This window comes from Dioscorea cayenensis, chromosome 16, assembly GCF_009730915.1.
Source record: "Dioscorea cayenensis subsp. rotundata cultivar TDr96_F1 chromosome 16, TDr96_F1_v2_PseudoChromosome.rev07_lg8_w22 25.fasta, whole genome shotgun sequence".
In the NCBI taxonomy this organism is placed as follows: Eukaryota; Viridiplantae; Streptophyta; class Magnoliopsida; order Dioscoreales; family Dioscoreaceae; genus Dioscorea; species Dioscorea cayenensis.
In genome coordinates, this window is record NC_052486.1 from 19,677,266 (window position 1) to 19,697,369 (window position 20,104).

General features: G+C 34.2%; 1 protein-coding gene across 2 annotated transcripts; it reads left to right on the forward strand.

The window, feature by feature from the left end:
* Positions 1 to 6,315: 6,315 nt before the first annotated feature.
* LOC120279337 (noroxomaritidine/norcraugsodine reductase-like) lies at positions 6,316 to 8,973 on the forward strand. 2 transcript variants are annotated; one of them, XM_039286263.1, is made up of 5 exons: positions 6,316 to 6,404; positions 7,424 to 7,631; positions 7,717 to 7,933; positions 8,554 to 8,666; positions 8,753 to 8,973. In XM_039286263.1, exons 1-5 carry the CDS (start codon positions 6,319 to 6,321, stop codon positions 8,924 to 8,926), a joined length of 798 nt encoding a protein of 265 aa, XP_039142197.1. In that variant the 5' UTR covers positions 6,316 to 6,318; the 3' UTR covers positions 8,927 to 8,973. The 2 variants fall into 2 exon arrangements, with proteins under 2 accessions (XP_039142197.1, XP_039142198.1); XM_039286264.1 differs by having other exon boundaries at positions 6,316 to 6,395.
* Positions 8,974 to 20,104: the final 11,131 nt, after the last annotated feature.

Sequence of the window (20,104 nt, forward strand, 5' to 3'; positions counted from 1 at the left end):
CAAACACAAAATAAATTCTGTTTTTAATATTCTGTTTTTAAATTGTAACTTTCTTGTAGTGTTTAAACTTTCAATTGAAGTTGTTTCAAATTATGAATCAATTATCTTGACATTTGAAATTACTAGTTGTTAACTGCAAGTCAAGAAGCAAAAAATAGTTAAGTAGATAAAATAAATCTAGTAAGATAACTGGGAAGAGACACTTCCTTCCTATTCCGACCTCTGGCGACGCTCGTTAGAGCTACTGCAACGAAGGCTCAGGCCTAAACTCTTCTCTATTCTTCTCTCCTCCTTGGCCATCATGATTATTTCCTCTTTTATATCCCTTTCTGCCTCATGATCAACTCTCGTAATTATATCCCCATGAGTTCTAACATATCCTTCTACCTTAAGATCATCTCCTATGATCATATTCCCATGAGTCATATATAACAATAACTCTCCTAATCTATAAGGTTTGATTTTTTTTTTTTCATCTCTTCATGAAACCATTTGTTATCCATCCTTGTGTAAATGATGTATGTGTTGTTGAGAGTATCTTGTTGATGTGTTGATGCCTTTATAGTTGTAAACCTCAAGTTATATCTAGAGAGAACATTTGCTAAACCATTGTTAACGTAATGGAAAGATTTCAAATGATCTTAGGGGCCGTTTGGTTCGCGGTAATGTAGAAAGATTACCATGTGTTACGTGGTAATCTGAAAATATTACTACATTTGGTATTGCACCAGTGGTAATGTGGATGGTAATATCACATTACCAACTTATAAATATTACCAAAAAAGTGGTAATCCTATAACCACCAAATTTGGTGTCTATCTTGGATTACCATGGTAATCTTATAACTTTTTATATTTTAACAAATTGATTACCATGACAACCAAATACGGTAAGGAACTATTCCCGGTAATAAGAGTTCCCAACCAAATATGGTTATATTAAATTACCGCAATATTCCCAACCATATAACATTCCCACTCATATTACCATGGTAATCTCGTTATGTGGTAATATGTCATTACCACGAACCAAACGACCCTTTAGATTATGTGGTGTTTTCATCTCTCAATAAGAGAGGTTTTCCATGCTAAATCCTATATTGCAAGTTTATGTTTGGTATCCAATATCTCGTTAGAATCCTTCACAAATTATGGGAGTTTGAATCACAGGTGAAGGTATATTTCTGGGAGTGTGAGCAATAACTATGTGTAGGTGGTCCCAGCTCACCCACATATGCGTGAGCTCCACCCTCACTTATTCCATCAAAACTTATGCACACCCTTATTTTAGCAACTAGTTGTTCATCTTAGCAAAAATATAAATATATATATATATATGTGGGCCCCACACATTTTTTTTAATTACTTTATTAATTATGCATGGATGGCAATTACAGAATTTTTTTTATTTAGCTTTTATTTAGGTTTCAAAACCTTAGCCGCCGTCTCTTTGTTTCTCTCGTTATGGTACCCATATATATATATATATATACATTTTGACTCTTAAAAAATTATCATTCCATTGAGTTAATTTTATTTAATATTTATTTAATTTATGATAGTTTGTATTTTTATTAGTTATTTAATTATTTATTTTTTTAATTTCTAATTATTTAATAGTTTTTTTGTGTTGGTTATTTATATGGTTTATTCAATAGTTATTAAAATTTGATTATGTATACTTTCAGAAGCATGTGATCATTATAAACTTTTCTTTTAGTTAAATTTTTAGCAAATTTCCTTATATCATATTTTCATCTATTATTTAAGAAGTTTCATATAGGAAGACACGGATTCATGATGTATTGTTTTTGAATTATTTTATTTGTTTCATTCATGAATATTTGCATTTACTTGAAGTTCTGAGAAATGATATATTTGTTTTAATACTATATCCAAATTTTATTAATTTGTTAAATTGTGTGGAATATTCTGTTAATTGATAGTTGGTTATTTGATATAATTGGATTAATTTTTGTTAGAAAACGGGATTACTAAATTTTCATATTATTGCGTTTACGATGATTTTGGACCCGATATATTTTGTTATAGAAACTCATAGTCCCCAATTAACTGTGCAATAACCCTGTCATTGAGGGTTAAACACTGACCGTGTCGACACGTACTTCTAACATAAAAACTATAGTTTCGCACTGTTCCATCGGTGAGAAATAATGGCTTCTGATATTCAGGCTTGAGTCACCGAGGGTAAACCTATGAGTTCTGAAATCTGACTCGGGTCACTGAGTTTAAATAAATGAGTTCTGAAGTTTTGTTTTGCCATTAGTTGTTTGGGGGACTTATATACTCTAGGAATGGGGTGGGGCGGGGAATCCCCGATCCCCCCGGGGCCCCGCCCCGACGGGGTGGGGATTCCCCGAAACATCCCCCCGCGGGGCGGGGAGCGGGGAAAAATTCCTCCCCGCCTAGCGGGGCGGGGCGGGGGTGGGGAATGGTCTCCCCGCCCCGCTCCCCGCGGGGATGCCCCAAAAGAATATATTATATATTTTTAATATATTTATTAAAGATTATTTCAACATTAACATAATATTACATATATAATCAATAAATATTTATTTGTTAATATTTTTAGTTATTATTATGGAACTCACAATTATTTCATACAACTTATTAACTATTTAAATTTATATATTTCATTAAAAATATTTATTTAATAAAATCTTAAATTATTTTAATAAAATTATTATATAATATATCTACCAAATTAAAATTCAAACTTCTAATTTTCAAATTTCTAATATTCATAAAAACTAATTATTTATTTAATTTAAATGAATTGGATAATTAGGTAATTGTAATTTGTCTAGATTTTTTTTATTCAAATATCTATGTGTTGCTACATATAAGCATTATATTTTTTTTTATTTAAATATCCATTTTATCTAGATTTTTTTCATCATACATTATATTTTTTTATTTTTCAATTGTATATAAGCATCTTTAGTATGTAGTAACATAAATGCATTAGAAATATTATAGTTATTTATAGAAAAATTTTTTTATATTAATGTTTTTGGTAGGGCGGGGGATCCCATGAGGGAGTGAGGGAGGATTTTTTTCCCATGGGGAATTTTTAACCGGGAATCCCGCCCGTGGAGAGCGGGGATGGGGGACCCGGGATCCCATTCCCCGCCCGCCTCGCCCCCACCCCCATTCCTAATATGCTCGTTATTTTGGTAAATTAAATATGTTTTGATTTATTTCTGATTTTTGGGTTCATTTTGATATTTGTTTCGTTATGTTACATTTTGTATGTTTTTAAAGATTATTGAACATTTTGTGATCCCGATATTTTTTTAGTGGTTATTCTTGAGTGCCAAGCTCATAATCTTGTTGTTGATTTTTAGATCCAGTGAATAGTGCTGACGGGGCATCTAAGTGGGCTAGTGAGTTATTGTTTACGTTTCTAAATTTGAGTTAACTGTCTAGTTGTGTGAGTATGAGATTTATGTATATGACACTAGCTTCTATTGGATGTTGAAATTCTAAACTTTGTGTTTCCCATTGTGTGATTAGATTATGAGGCCTTGCACGCCTACTAGGTCTCGGCCTTGTGGGTGTGCGGCCATTTGTCGGTGCACCGGGTCTGGTAAGCCGGGTTCGGGGCGTGACAATATATGTTTTGTTGAATTTTGATGGCATTTGCTTGAAATCCCATTTTAGTACACAATGAGGTGAAGTTTGTATTTGATTGGTGTTATTTTAAAGATTTTGAGAGTTATACAGGTAGTCACACACCTGTGTAAATGTTGTTTAAAAGCGTGCAAAAGTTTTGAGCTAGTTCATTCAAGTCAAAACAAGAGGGTAAATTTTTCTAGTGAATACCTAACTTTAGCCTTATATCAGTTTGAGCACTAACTTTCAATTTATATCAAAATGAGTACCAAGTTTTAATTTCATTTCTCCGGCGGGGTAATTGGGGATTTTCGGTAGATTTTTGGTGATGTGGACACTAGAAAGCTTGCGTGGATGCCCTGGGTCCACATTATCAACTCGCCAGCTCAGCTACCTAACCAATGTGGTGTTTTTTGTCCATGTAAAAGCTGACGTGTACGTCCTACGTGGACCAAAAAAAGCTACATTGGTTAAGTGGCTGAGTTGGTGAGTCGGTGACATGGACCCAGGGTATCCACACAAGCTTTCAGGTGTCCAAATCACCAAAAATCCACCGGAAACCCCCAATTTCCCGCTGAAAAAATAAAAGTAAAATTTAATTCTTATTTTGATACAAATTGAAAGTTAGTGCTCAAACTGATTTAAGATTAATCTTAGGTACTAACTAGAAAAATTTACTTCAAAACAAAACCACGAATCGGTGATTATGAGATTCTTGAGAGTCACTCGGGCAACCATATGTTGTGTGGAAGCCATGTTTCTCACAAGTCAAAATTCTAAATTTTCACATTGCTGTTGCATTACTCGTGTGCTGCTGACACAATTACTATAGTATCATAAATAATAATGGTGAACAATAGCTTCACAACCTCCCGGATTTTTTTGGGTTGTCATTGGTTTTCTTCCCCTATGTCCCAATATAAACTTACTGTTGTTCTTCATCTTTCTTTCTTTCTTTTTCCATTATCCAATGCGGTACATTCCAATCTTATTTTCTATCTAATTTGGTTTAAATCCGTCTCCACTTGCAATTTAATTAAAGTTTTATTGACAAACTAAAGCTTAGGTAACCCACCCTCTGAATTTGATATGGGATGTTAAATATATTAAAATATTATATATATATTATGTTAGTCTTTGGCTCTGTTTCAATTGTTAATTTAGTCCATTATTGTATTGGGTGATCTAATCAACCATTTCTTTAAGAGGGTTAATATATGTGAAATATTGCCAACGATCAAATAGTCTATTGGTATACGGGTCGCCGATAAAGCTCTTTACCGAGTGATGAGAGTTCAATTCTCGACTGATGACACATTTCAGAGAGAGGTGAACGGTGATTGTGTGCGAGTGGTCCCAGCGTCCATGTGTATACGGGCCCCGCCCCCACTTGCTCCACTGAGATTTGTGCACACTCCTGATAATTTAACAGGTCTTCGGGTTATCTATTCCTCTTATCAATATACATATATGGAATATAAACCCTATTAAAATCTTATTTGTATTTTTACCTTTTCCAATATTTATATTATAAAAACTTATTAAATATTACTTGCCAAAATGAAATATTACTTTTAATTTTTTAATTTAAAATAATAAAATCCAAAATAAGATGTCCGTAAAATATTGCTTGCCAAATATGAATGATGTGATTATATATATATATATATGAAGTATAATGATGAAATTAAATATTGGAAAATATAAAAACTAAAATTATGCTTAAACCAAAAGGGCTCAAAACCCAACAGTACTCTGATTATTTTCACTCAAGTGAAACACAAATTCGATTCTTTACTCTTGTGAGAGTAAAAGTACATGGCATATTAAACGTGCTCCTTCTCATGGAGTTAGATTTTTTAGGATAGCTTTTCTCGCCCAATTGTGTTTACAAACATGGTCAAATCTTAAGTCTTACGTCAATTAAAAAAAAAAAAAAAATCAGGTCAAAATCACTTATAAAGTGACAGAGCAACAAAACTACTTAATTATATGCATGTTAACTTAAAAATTAAAAATGTGATAGTTATTTATAAAGTTATTTATTAACTCAAAAGTCAATACCGACTTGCATATGTATCATATATAACATCGTTTAAAAATTATTTCAACTACTGTGGTATTTATAAAATTCTAAATAAGTGCACAAATCTCCATAACAAACTACATTTCAAAAGTCAAGTTACTTGAAAATTGATTAGTCTCCCAAGTAAAAAAAAAAAAGAGAGTTTTTGTTTAATCCTTTTAAATATAGGCAAAATTGCTTTTTTAAAAAATAAAAATAAAAATAAAGAATATTTTTGCAATTCCTTCTGTTATTTCAGAAATCGAATTCAATTTTTTTTAACTCAAATAAATAGTATATATATTCACATGCAACCTAACAATAAAAAGTTAATAAAAATTAAGACATATGTGGAGCATTAGAATCAATTAAAAAAACCTTTAAAAAGTCCATTAACATAGGTGGAAAAAAAAAATTTGACTTGTAGAACAGTAACCAACCAAATTAGTTGGGAAAACCAATATATACTTTAAAAGAATCAAACCTGGCAAATTTATTAAAAAAATATCAAATTTGATGCCTCAATAATTAAGTCATTTAATTTTAAAGAAAACGAAGTGGCTATTATAAAAGAGGGTACCATAAACAGCAATACTTAGCATTAGGAACAAGGAGACCATGGACAGTGGCAGAGAGAAAAGATGGTCTCTGGATGGAGCCACAGCCTTGGTAACCGGAGGAGCAAGAGGAATTGGGTATTCTTTGTATAAATCTCTATTATTATTTTTTATATATCTCATATATTCAATGGTTATTTTTTATAGTTATATCGAAAGGCAAGACATCGCCACAATTTTAACTAGGGATGATAATAGTGTGAAGTGTCATTTTTAACATACTAGCTTTGTTCTTTATAGAGATTAGTCCATAAAGCCTATTGTTTAAACTCCTTAGAAACATACTCGGATTCTTTTAGTCCCGACCCATTTTCTTAATTTTATGTATTATAGTTATATTATAAAAAATATATAAAAAAATTGTTTATTTATTCATAGAAGTTTGTAAATTTCTTGATGAGTTTCTCGATATTTCTTTTAGTTTTTATAGATTCAATCCCTCAATTATTTTAATATTTTAAAATTTATTTATAATACTAAAAATACAGCTCTCACAAGAATGAGGGCAACTCACCTCATTTTTTACCTACTCGCTTTGTTCTTAACAGAAATCAATATATAGAACTTATTGGTTAAACTCATTAAAAACATACTCGGATTCTTGGTCCTAACCCATTTTCTTAATTTTATGTATTATAGCTATATTATAGAAAGTACATAAAGAAAATCGCCTATCTATTCACATAAATTTGTAAATTTCTTGATCAGTCCCTAAGATAACTCCTTTAGTTTTTATCGATTCAATTCTTTTTTTTTTTTAAAATTTTTATTATCATGGTAATTTTTTATAATATCAAAAATACATCTACCTTGCTCTTGCATGAAGGAGGGCGAACTCACCTCATTTTAGCAAGAGGCGACCTCTCCCCTCAAAAAAAAAATAAAATAAAATAAAATAAAATAAAATAAAATAAAATTGAAAAAGAAATTAAATTTGTAGGTATTTTTAAACCGTTGACACCAAAACTCACCCTCATTAGGGAAACAATTTGGAAGGACTTGGAAAAAAAAAATTAAATTTTTGGATTTTTTTTTTAGTCAGGTATTGATGGCCCTTGCAAGTCAAGAGGGCTAAATTGACATCCCTAATGAAATTTGTATGGTAGGTGTGCCATTGTTGAAGAGCTAACCAGATTTGGTGCAACTGTGCATGTATGTGATGTAAATGAGGCCGAATTGAACCAACGTTTACAAACATGGCAAGAATTGCATCTCCCAATCACAGGATCAATATGTGATGTTTCTTCCCATGCACAAAGGGAAAACCTGATGGAGAGAATTTCCAACATTTTTGATGGAAAACTTAATATTCTTGTAAGACATGTTACTTTGATGAATTTCAGATGTTATAATATTTCACTTAATACTTGCAAAACTCATGTAGAACAATATCATGTAGGTGAATAATGCAGGAACAGGATTTCTGAAACCTACCATTGATTGCACTGCTGAAGAGTTGTCATTCATTATGAGCACTAATTTTGAATCGGCATTCCATCTCTGCCAACTTGCCCATCCTCTCTTAAAGACTTCTGGCTCCGGTAGCATCATCTTCATCTCCTCCATTGCTGGCCTTGCAGGAGGTCTACCTATCTCTCTTTATGCAGCGAGTAAAGGTAAAAAATTAAAAGAATTACCAATATATCTTTAGCTTTTTAAAATAAGTAGTTTGATGACAGCTTGTTGGATCATCATCTAAGGTTATTATTTGTAGGAATGGTGTGCAAAAGTACTATTAAGTAGTGTGCATAAATGGACAATAGTTATTGGTTCCCACAATGGGACGTTACTTGAGATGTCAGTAGAAAACACATCCTCATTTTTATATACATATATATATATATATATAACTTCTCTTAAAATAGTTCACAGTATTGTTAAAATAGATTCTAATGGGTTCCTGTGCGAGGAGTTGTATCATTTCTCTTCATGGTTGCATTGTAAAGGGGTTTATTAGCTCAGTATAGTTTCTGAAAATATTCTGGTTGTGCTCATAGTATATTATCATTACCCCATATATCACTTGACAAAATTAATAAGTCCCAAGATAATTCATCATAACTAGTGTGTCTTTATATCTACCTGTCTATTGATAAACTCTTAAATGAAAATAATTGTCGCTTATTATAAAAACAAAATAAAACAAAACAAAAAATTATCGTTAGCTAGTTTTATCATAATTAATTTTTGGATGAAAGTGCAATGCTTGCTCTCTAAATTTTAATTCTTTTGACAGGAGCATTAAATCAATTGACAAGAAATCTTGCTTGTGAGTGGGCGAAGGATAACATTCGATCAAACAGTGTTGCACCTGGGACAATTAAAACTACAACTGGGCCTGGACCAAGAGTATAACTTTTAAAAAATATGATGATTTTTAATAATAGTATTAAATGAATTAGATTCTCAACTGATTTTTTTCCCTTATTTTTTAGTATATTGAAAATAAAGAGAATAAAGAGCGAGAACTCTCTCGCATTCCTCTTGCACGTGTTGGTGAACAAGAAGAGGTAGCATCGCTTGTGGCTTATCTTTGCCTTCCGGCAGCTTCATATATTACTGGACAAATTATTTGTGTGGATGGAGGTCGCTCAATCAATGTCTTATAATTTATAATAATCGCATGTATTTTAATAATATCAAGTTTGAGTCTTTATGCGATGAATAAAATAATTACATCAAGCTTTCTATGGTAATGAAATAGATTTTGCAGTTTATTTTATCATTGCATATACAAACCAAATAACATATTAAAAAATTGAATTATTAAAGCAAACAAATAAATTGTTAAAGACAATTAAAAATTGGAAAAATTACTGTTGACCCCCAGACATTTCGAAACTTCCCAAACAGCTCAGATAAGTTCTAAATAACCCGGATATCTTTTTTTCATTATTGTTTCACTTCTTTTTTTGCCCTCTGTAGGTCATTTCGACTGGGTCCATATTATGAAATTTCATTGTTGTTCTTGAAAATGATGGGAAAAAACTACCTAATCACATCATGTCCAACATTTTCACATTCCTTTTTCCTTTTTTCTTTTTTTTTTAAACAAACTTTGGAAGACTTCTATCACATTGAAGGCTTGGAGTTTTTCAATTTATCCCCATTTGTTGTGTTGGAGTTCTACTGGTTGGCCGATAAGGTGACAATGATTTCTTCCTTGCCCTAACCTTGATCACCATGCGAGAGAGAGAGAGAGTAACAATTTATTTTTATGTAGATTTACTATGAAGAGTTTTGTGCTATTACTAAATACAAAAATGAGGGACGAGTGCTAGTATTCACGACGCTGACTTTTTGGGAATCTATGTTAGCGGCAATATTTTTAAAACGGGACCGGATAGTGAACCGGTCTCATATTTGGGTCACGGGTCAGTCGGTCGGATCGGATGATATCATATATATATATATATATATATAATATACATTAAAAAACTAACTGTTTATATATATAATGATATGCATGAACAAACTAACAAATATATCCATATATATATATATATATATGATGGCCCTCACGTGATGCATGGTGATAGAAAACCCTAACTCCCTCCCTCTAACTCTTTAAGCCACCATGAAGAAAGCCGATCGCCCCGCCTCCCTCTACGCCTCCATGAAGATAGCCGATCGCCCCGCCTCCCTCTACGCCGCCTCGAAGAAAGCCGGTGAGGAGATAACACACAACTACAACGACACCTATGATCTCTCCATCACCAGCCTCCGTTCCTTAACCGTCTACAATCCTTGGGGCCGGCCGGGCATCGGATGGATTTCACCCATGATTTCACCTTCATCGATGACATAGGCCCGGCTGTATTTATTTACCAACAAAAGCTATCCGGTTTTGATCCGACCGGCCGGTTCACCGGGTTTGGTTGGGTTTGACCGGTTCACGTCTTGGTCAATAAATCGATTAAAACCGGACCGACTATTGGCCGGTTCTCGGTTCTGCGGGTCCGGTTCAGTTTTAAAAATATTGGTTAGTGGGGATATGTGAGCGATAAGGTCTCGATGTTTCCCGTATGAGGGTGATGTTTATCACACCTGATACACATAAAACGGTTTGTTCAATAGAAAACGAGATTGACTTTCAGCACACGTGTCACGTGTACGCCCTCTTCAAATGCATTGCAGTCGATCTCGTGGTTAAGACTTCTTCTACTGACAATGATTTGTTCTCGTTATAAAGTTCTTCTCCTTTATGTTTACATAGTTGTACAAATTAATTATTGGTTAATTATCCCAGTTTCCATTTAAAAGTATATGTTTTCTCTTAATTATTCCAGTTTCGCTTAAAACTTATGTTTGATTAATTATCCATGTCCTTGTTTCCGCTTAAAATTATCCAGTTTCCGTTTAAAATCTTATGTTTAAAAATCGCTCTTTCTAACAAAATACCTTATGTTTGCTTAGTTATCCCTGTCTCTGCTTCTGCTTAAAATTATCCAGTTTCCGTTTAAAATGTTATGTTTAAAAATCTCTCTTTCTAACAGAATACCTTATGTTTCCTTAGTTATCCTTGTCCCTGTTTCCACTTAAAATTATCCAGTTTCCATTTAAAATATTATGTTTTCGCTTAAATTTTTTTTCTTATTCTAAAGTTCTTTGATTTTAGTAGGTATTCGGATTTTGCAAGCGCATCCGTTTCACCTCAGGGTGACCCCAATGATGTAGCATGCCTTATTTCCTCGTCAGATCAATTTGAAGTTTTATCTTTCGATATTGGACAACGTTTTCTTGGCACTAACCATTTCAGAGTGTGGGATCGAAAATACCTGCCATGCCGTCGTGTCGGTAAAGAGACACCGGGCGATATATCGAATCAAAAATATTATATTATTTTATTTATTTTATTTTTGTTTACTCTTCTATTCCTAATAGAGGCAAGCCTCTATTATTAATTACCCTAGATTAAAATCTTGGGAACCTCCGATTAAGGGCTTGAGTACAAGTAAAGATAAGAAAATTATAAATCTTGTTATTTAGTATATATATATTCGTTACATCCTTTATATGTGAACATATAATATATATATATATATACTACTGCCGCTGCATGTGCCTTGTCACCATGTTGCATGCCTCGTTGCCATCTTGAGATATGCATCTCATTACCGTCTTGAAATTTGTATATTTATTTTTAGAAATTGCCACTGCCTCGAGATAAGCACTTTTATCACTGTTTCTGAATGAATATTTTTATCATTGTTTCGGAATGAGTTCACCGCATTGGATTGCTAATGCATCAATTTTACATAGCTCGAATTTGAGACATCTTAAGTTGGGTTAATATTTGGTAAGCTCAAAAGTTGCAAAGCATGTGCAACAGTACATCGTTAAATGTAGCCGAGGAGTATAAATGAAGGAACCAATCTGTCCATGCATCCTCAAACGAATATACGCGTTAATTATAAGTACCCATCTCACACATGATCACTCTAATATATATATATATATATATATATTATTTTAATCCATGCTTATCCCATATGCATCTTTTGAATGGTGGAGACCGCCTATGGATTCTTCTCTTTAGTCCACGTGAGTATACATGCACACAATAGCATGCTTCTCATTTTCTTTTCTCATTTTTTTTTTTAAATTTTTTATTTTATTTTAGTTTATTTCATTTTATATATATATTCGAAATCATGGGGCTTTCATCATTTCATATATACAATTGTTCTCACGTTAGTATGTATGCATGCATGGACAATGATGGGTCCCATGTTCCTTGATTATAAATAGAAGCAATTTTTTTTTTTTGAGGAATTGCTTAAAAGGTCCAAGAAACACCACCATATGGCCAAAAAAATCCCTTGATTTTGCCAAAACTCTTTAAAGTCTCTCCTTTTTCACATAATTTCTATTAAGCCCAACGGATGGATGACACCGTTATCTCTCAAAAGAAATTACCATGTTGCCCATTTAATTTTAATTGATTTGAAAGCTTTGAAAAGTGAAAATTTTCTCATTAAACCTAATAACCATCACATCATTCCCCACATCCTCTTCTTCTTCTCCCTAGACAAGTGAAGCTTTTCATCTTCTTTTTGAGTTACAAGGCCATCCTCACCAGAGTTGCACCCATTGCCATCGGAGACCAAAGAAAAGAAGAAAGGTACTTGACTGGACCATCTCGCTGCCCCCGTGCCTAATTACAAGCAGGTATGAAAGCCCTATGATTTTCATGGCCGAAATCGTTTGTGTTTTTGGGCAATGTTAGGTAAGTTATTTTTATTGTGCATTCGATGATGGAGCATGGAATCATTTGGTAAATGAATTATATTTCTATGATCTTGTAATTTCTATCTAATAGTTGGTTAGTGTGATTACTTTGTGTCCTAATTTGCGATGAAATGAACAAAATTGTATACATTTGTGTAAAGGAGTTGATTCCTATCCAAAATCCTTGCAGGTTGTTTGTTATAAATCACTGAATTTCAATCTTATTATGCTGTGTTTGCAGAATTTTGTCAATATTCTGTGTTTGCAGAAAATTTTCAGTATGTTCTGTTTATAGATTGTTAGTTATAAATCACTGATATCAAAACCAATATACATTTGTGGTCTGTATCTTATTAATTTGGTTACTGGAATTATTTTATGTATGACAATATTTTTAGCATTTAGTGTTTATTTTTGTTCTTTGTTGTTCATTCAAATAAAACACTTAATGTGTGGAATGGATATGGTTGTTTTATGTATCCAGTTTTATACAAACATGTTTAGTGTCATCGAAAATAATCACCCGAATGTATATGCATTGTTTGTGCAATCAGAAGAGTGATGGCTAGCCAATCCAGAAATTTGGTGAATGGACGTTACTACTTAGCACCACTCATGGACACTGTACACCAGTTGAAAGAGAAGATGGCACGAAGACACTAGGAGTTACTCCGAGGGACGCCATTTAGTCATCTGATGGATATTGAGTTAATAGCATAAGAGCGTACTGTATTGGATGCTTTGATGCAAGTTTTTGATACACAAACCAAAACCTTCAATTTGGGAGACAATCATTTATAATTCCATCCTAAAGATGTTTCAATGATATTTGGACTAAAATGTGATGGTGTCGCGATAGATTTCTCAAGGAAGAAGGAACGTTGCACACTCGAGGACGAGTTCTTAACCAAAGGAGTAGACTGAACAAGGGAGTACTTGGCAAGGACTTTAATAAGTCTGGTTGGCAAGAAAGAAGGTAAGAAAGAAGAAAGTTTTGTAAAGCTTTTGGTGGTATACATTATGGGATCCATACTTTTCCCCACCACTTCATGTACATCTCCATCATGGTTAGCCTACTATGTGGAAGACCTGTCAACGCTAGATCAATATGCATGGGCCCAAGCCACCTACAGGTGGATTATGGATGATTTGCCCAATACAGCCGCCCGTGTAAAGGAAAGATGTTCCGAGAAGCAACCATGCATATGGTATTTACGAAGATGTACAGTTGCATTCATAATTTGGTTTTATGAAGTAACGGGGACTGGGAAGAAGATCCACTTTGGAAGAACGTCACGCATTCCTTGTTACGGTGAAGCCAGTATCAAGAAACAAGCAGGTGTGAGTGCCTTGCTCTAGTCATTGGATGGAAAAGAGGTATGCAAATTAGAATTTATTGAGTATTTCCTTTTACCGTTCTCTTTTTGTGTCATTCTGATTGCTTTTACTCATAGGTCGTTGATATCCATATTTACCGATCCATATCACATTTAATCACTTAATATTCACGGTTCTTATTTTTTATATCGATTCTAGTTTAGTATCTTATACATATATTTAGTTTTTTGATTAGATGTTCTGTTTTGAGAATAATGTGTATACATCCATATTAATGTTTGTTGTTGCATTTGCTAGTTTTCCCCACTTATTACAGAGAGACAATCTGAAGTTGACCTCATTAGTTCGGGAAAGATTGAGCTTAGCTTTGCAAGGATAACTTTGGTTCCATCCGGTACAATGAAATCACCAAAATTCATCGAGACATTGAAACCAAAAGGTAAGAGGAAACAAGGGGGAGTGGCCTTCTGTACAACAGATCAAGAAAGTGAGAAGCCAGTGAGCCCACTAAGGGAGTTCAGAAATCATCATCTTCAAGTCCAGCGAGGAAACAGATGGAAGATAACAAATACGAAACATTGATGGCTGAAGTGATAGCACTTCGTACAAAGCTTGCTATTCTTGAAGAAAGGAATAACTCAACCAACTAGAAAGAAGATGTTGTACCACCTTAATTAACAGATGACATTGGCCCAAATCCACCATCGAAAAAAATCCAAGAATGACATCGAAGCCACAAGCAACTAAACCAACATTACAAGAAGTCTCAGAGATGGATAGCCAGAGAAATGTGTCACTCGTGCCTCGAAGTCAAAGACAACTGAACAACCAAAAAAGTTACTCAAGTAAAAGATGCACCAGCACCTAGAGCTAGGAAATGAGCTGCACCAACTCCATCCCAATTAAGTGAAGTGGACAAGCAAACAATAGAGGACATCGACAATGCAATAGAATCGCTAGCAAAGCTAAAAACTAGGGACTCTATATGCGTACCCATGGAAGGATTAAAGAAGGTGAAGTAGAGAAATTGATAGAACAACCTCCCCCGCGAACCGATTTCAATCTAACTAATAAAAGGCCTACTGGATTTGGCCGGGTACAAAAGATACACCAAATGTCACTAAGCACATTGTTCAAATTTTCTGTATTAGAATTTTAAGTATGCAATTCGGAGTTGCAATCTACTTTTCTACTAGAGTAATCAATATTTGAATTTGATGATGTTTATTAATACATAATATTTACTTTAAGCATTAAGCATATAATATTCATAATTACTGCTTATTATTTGGCATACCACATTAGTTTTCAATCATATATATGCACTATCATGAACATGCATCACACTATCAGCTACCGAATTAATTGATTTTTGTATATTACATCAAAACATTGATTTGGACCAGCGAGAAGGGTCACACATCCCACTCTCATTTGTATGCATTGATTGATGGCAAACAAATGGTGCCGGACAATGTAGTTGACGTCTTTGTTCTCATGTTACTTGATACTTTGAAGAAATCGCCTAATGTGTATAAGATGACTGCTACAATAACCCGACCATTGGCCCTTGCTTTATTTAGGTAGGAACATTCACCAGGTGGAATGGAAAGAATGATAGGCCCTGTGGTGGAAGATTTCCCCGCCATAGAATTAATCCTCATGGCAATCGTATGGAACAAGCATTATCACTTACTTGTTCTTAACAAAGTTAAGAAAGAGTACTTCCACTATGACTCCATCGGCGGACATGTTCATGATCGAGATGCAGTAGCCATAGTAATAACAACATTTGATCATTTTCGTTTTTAATTTCATTTTTAAATGTGTGTGTAATATCTTTCCTTCTTGCAGCGTGCACTGTTTGAAGAGCATTTGTAGAAGAAGCTTGGTATTAGTGAAATTGTGGCATACACACTAACTTATGTGCAGGGATGTCTAAAACAAAGGATGGATAGTGTGGATTGCTCAGTTTATTTGATGTGGTCTATGGAGTAAGTGTTGAATGATGAAGAGCTGTATCTTCCCTAATCAGATGTACATGCATGTGCGGCTAGAGTATGCTGCACGTATTATGGAGGACGGTATTATGCGGAACCCTCAAAAGATGGAAGCAATGGCCGAAGAGGTACCTAAAATTAACTCAGAAGTTGTGCTTGCAAATGAGCCCGTACACAAAGATGTATATGCAGATATTTCAGAGATTATGATTGGAATTGAGCCAACACCTAAAGATGCCAGCAATGACCCAAGAGAACCCCTGCCCGAAGATGCAGTCACTGCCCCATATATGTACATAGATCCACATAGGCGCCCTAGTGAAGAGGCACCTGCACCTATTAATTTGGCCCCAGTTTCAGACAAGTGAAAAAAGGACAATTGTGAACATAAGACATTTAAGTTTACCTTGAATATTGTATGGAACAGATTCGTATCTGACTTTCTTATTTATTGTTTTGTGCTAATTGACAGCGGATATAGTACGTCAGTTTTTAGTGGACTTACTTTGCCTTTTAATCTAAATAAATGTCTCCAGTTTTTAGTTGTGATCGCGGATTTTAGTACTTTAAATTTATTATTTGTAGATCACCTTCAATACACAATTTTAATCTTTGGTATTGACACTTTGAAATTACTATTCTTAGAAAACCTTCAATTTTTAGTATTACCCGTTCGTGTTTCGTACTTTGAATTTACTATTCATAGATCACCTTTAGTTTTTAATTTTATTTTTTGGTTTTTCCTGTATCCGCTTATTATTTGACGAACCTGTTCAAATTCGTGTATTGTCAAACAAACTTTGAACTTTATATGCAATATATATAACTATCATTCATTCAACATACGATGGTAGTGGTCAAAAAACAAAAGAGATGGGTATAAAACACACGGTTAGTCTGTGATTACTTCATTACATGTGGCCCTGTTATGCCCAACTTCGTGGCATCGACAATAAAAATGGGTAAGCGTACAGTTATGGTGGTGGAATTGGCTCGATGTTACATCAAAAAGTGCCCAAAAAATGGGTAAGCGCACGTGTGATTCAAAAGCTTAAGGACCAGCCCTTGTACAGGGTCATCGACATTCAGAAGGACATGTTACGGGAACATAGTGTCCATATTCCATACAAGCAAGCTTGGTTGGGTAAAGAATATGCCCCGGTGAGCCTCGATGGTAGCGAGGTCTCCAGCTATGATTTGCTACTTTGGTATGTAGATAAGGTGGTTGAGACAAACCCTGGCAGCATTACGATTGTGGAAAGAGACAATGAGCATTTTAAACGTGCATTCTTTTCTTTCCATGAGTGTATCATGACATTTAAGAGGGGTTGCAGGCCGTTGTTGTTTCTTGATGGTACCCACCTTCTTGGAAAATATCATGGTACTCTATTAGGTGCCACAAGCAAAGATGGAAACAATGGTTTTTTCCACATGGCATTCGATATTATCGATGATGAGACCGATGCCAATTGGAAGTGGTTCATCTCTAAATTAGGTAATATTTTATACGATGATGGAGATTATGAAGAGATTATTACATTTGTGTCGCGCAGGTCTAAAGGCCTTGTAAATGCCATTACAAGGGGCATCCCTTTACTGTCTTCGACACTTGGAGGCCAATTTTATGAAAGGCAATGTTAGACTTCAGAAGGCGTTGAAGGAGGAGTGTTGGTCCATATACTTTCGTATTGCATATGCATCTATGACTAAATAATTTGATGATTCGGTGAATGAACTACAGACCACATCACCTGATGCCTATCACTGGTTGCTTCATAAATCAGATATGTCATATTGGTCGAATTATTTGTTTAGAGGTGAACATTGGGGCGAGATGTATTCATATGTCACAGAGTCGTTCAATGCATGGATGAAAGAAGCTCGGCACTTACCGATGATGAAAATGGTCGACTCCATACGGTATTTGAATGTTGATTTTATTGGTTTTTATCATTTAAACCTGTTTGTTTCTATTTAAATTTCAGCGTCTTCCTTTAAATTGATTTTGTTATCATTTAACATTTGTTGTTTCTGTTTGAATTTCAAGGTCTTCGCTTAACTCTGTTTATTCATCATTTAAACTTGTTTGTTTAAATTTAAATTTCTTAGCTTAACAAAGACTTACAAAGTTTAATTATACGTGTTCTACGTCATACAGGTTCAAGCTGATGCAGATGTTATGCACCCGCTATGACCAAGAGAAAAAATGGGAGATATACTTATGCCCTGACATACATAAGAAGGTAGAGGAACTTGTTGCGGAAAGCCGACATCTTCATGTTGGTCATTGTGTCAATGATTGTTATGAAGTGATTGACTAGTACAGCAACTCTGTGGATCTATCGGGTTGTTTATATCGCAGGTGGCAAGTTTATGGTATCCCGTGTAAATATGCTTGCGCTGTAATAATCCAAACATCCACAAATATTCATTAATTTATTAGTGACTACTTCACCGTTGACAATTACAAGTTAGCGTATCAGGAAGCTATTTTCACCATACCCAACCATGATAAGCCTATGGACGACAATCAAGAACTGCGTTTGTGTCCGCCTGTCATGAGAAGACAGCCTGAATATCCTAGACGGAAGAGGATCGAGTCGCAAGCGTCTAAAGTTCACAAGTTACATTGCAGTCGCTGCCACAAGTCCAGTCACAATCGTAGATCTTGTAATGAAATTGACAGCAACTAAACATGGAGGAGAACTTATATTAGTTACATATGTTCTCTACAAACTATCGCATAATACTGTACATTTTGCTCATTATCATTTTTGTAAATAAACATAAATTTTACAAAGAAACGATGATATTTAAACAGACACTTTAATACTTAAACAGAAACACTGATATTTAAACATAAACATTGAAAGTTAAACAAAAACATTGATACTTGAACAGAAAAATTGATAGTTAAAAAGAAACAATGATATTTACATTACAGATTAAACCTGATCATCCTAGATGGAAGTGGTTCTAGTCACAAGCGTCCGACGTCCATGATATTTAAACCGAAATTTAAATAAACACAAATTTAAACTGAAACGATGATATTTATGTGCCAATCATAGATCTTTAAACAGAAACAATGATATTTAAACAAAAACAACGATATTTAAATAGAGACAATGATATTTAAACGGAGAGTACGATATTTACATTACAAATGAAATAAGTTGGTCGAAAGGAATAAGTTAGCATGAGAGTACATTATAAACATGCTTAATGTTTTTGTCCTCCAGTTGATGTATCGGCTTTCTCACTAATGCCGGCTGCACTCCCTTCCATAAATATGCGTGCGACATACTTTAGTTTTAAATAAGGGATGTCAGTTTGCGGTAGCTGTAGTTTTTCATCATGAAGTATTTGTTCAATAAACCGCATGACATATACTGCGCAGTTGACACTTCCTCGTTTTTGTCTTGGAGTATCAATGTCGTGAATTAAGATGTATGAGGTCATCGCCGTCTCGCCGAACTCCATCTCGACACAATTGTTGAATAGTTTTTGCTGTCAAGAAATACAATTTTAAGTCAGAATTGTGATTAGGAAACTACGATATCAACATCATATAATATACCATGGCGATGGTGTCTCCGTCGTACTCCTCACTCTCGCATGAAGAATAATGCCTGTACTCTTGTTTGTCGTTGTCCAAAACAAGAACATGGAAGTGGTCATTAAGGATTATTGGCAGAACGACGATATCAACATCATGTAAGTTACATGTGGCATCTCCGATCATAGTGAGAGTCGTGTCAAATTCATCTTCCTATTTGGAGAAAAATAGTGCCAGTGGCCGCGTGACGGAAGCATGCTTCTTATACGGATATGGCACTCTCTTTAGAGACTTTTGAATTATATACACAAATGCGTCCATGACATCGTCTATGACCATTTCCTTCTTGTCCAGTATTGTAAACATGCTGGCTCGTGTAGTGTTAACACAATCATTCTTCCATACGATAGTGCTGATGTTAAATGGTAACACATATATTTAAATGACAGTATAAATACTTAATCAAAAACTACAAATATTTAAATAAAAACGTAAATTTTTAAACGGATATTGTTAAATGGTAACACATATATTTAAATGATAATATAAATATTTAAGCGGAAACTACTTCTCTTAAATCGTAACACATATATTTAAATTATAACATAAATACTTCATACTTACGAGTCTATCCAGCAGTTAAGGAAGATCCTTATTAT

Bases quoted from the DNA above. Each gene is read 5' to 3' on its own strand.
- LOC120279337 (XM_039286263.1), top strand. From the start codon at position 6,319: ATGGACAGTGGCAGAGAGAAAAGATGGTCTCTGGATGGAGCCACAGCC. The intron at 6,405-7,423 runs GTATAAATCTCT...TTTGTATGGTAG, and splicing joins AGAGGAATTGGGTATTCTTT to GTGTGCCATTGTTGAAGAGC. The intron at 8,667-8,752 runs GTATAACTTTTA...CTTATTTTTTAG, and splicing joins CAACTGGGCCTGGACCAAGA to TATATTGAAAATAAAGAGAA.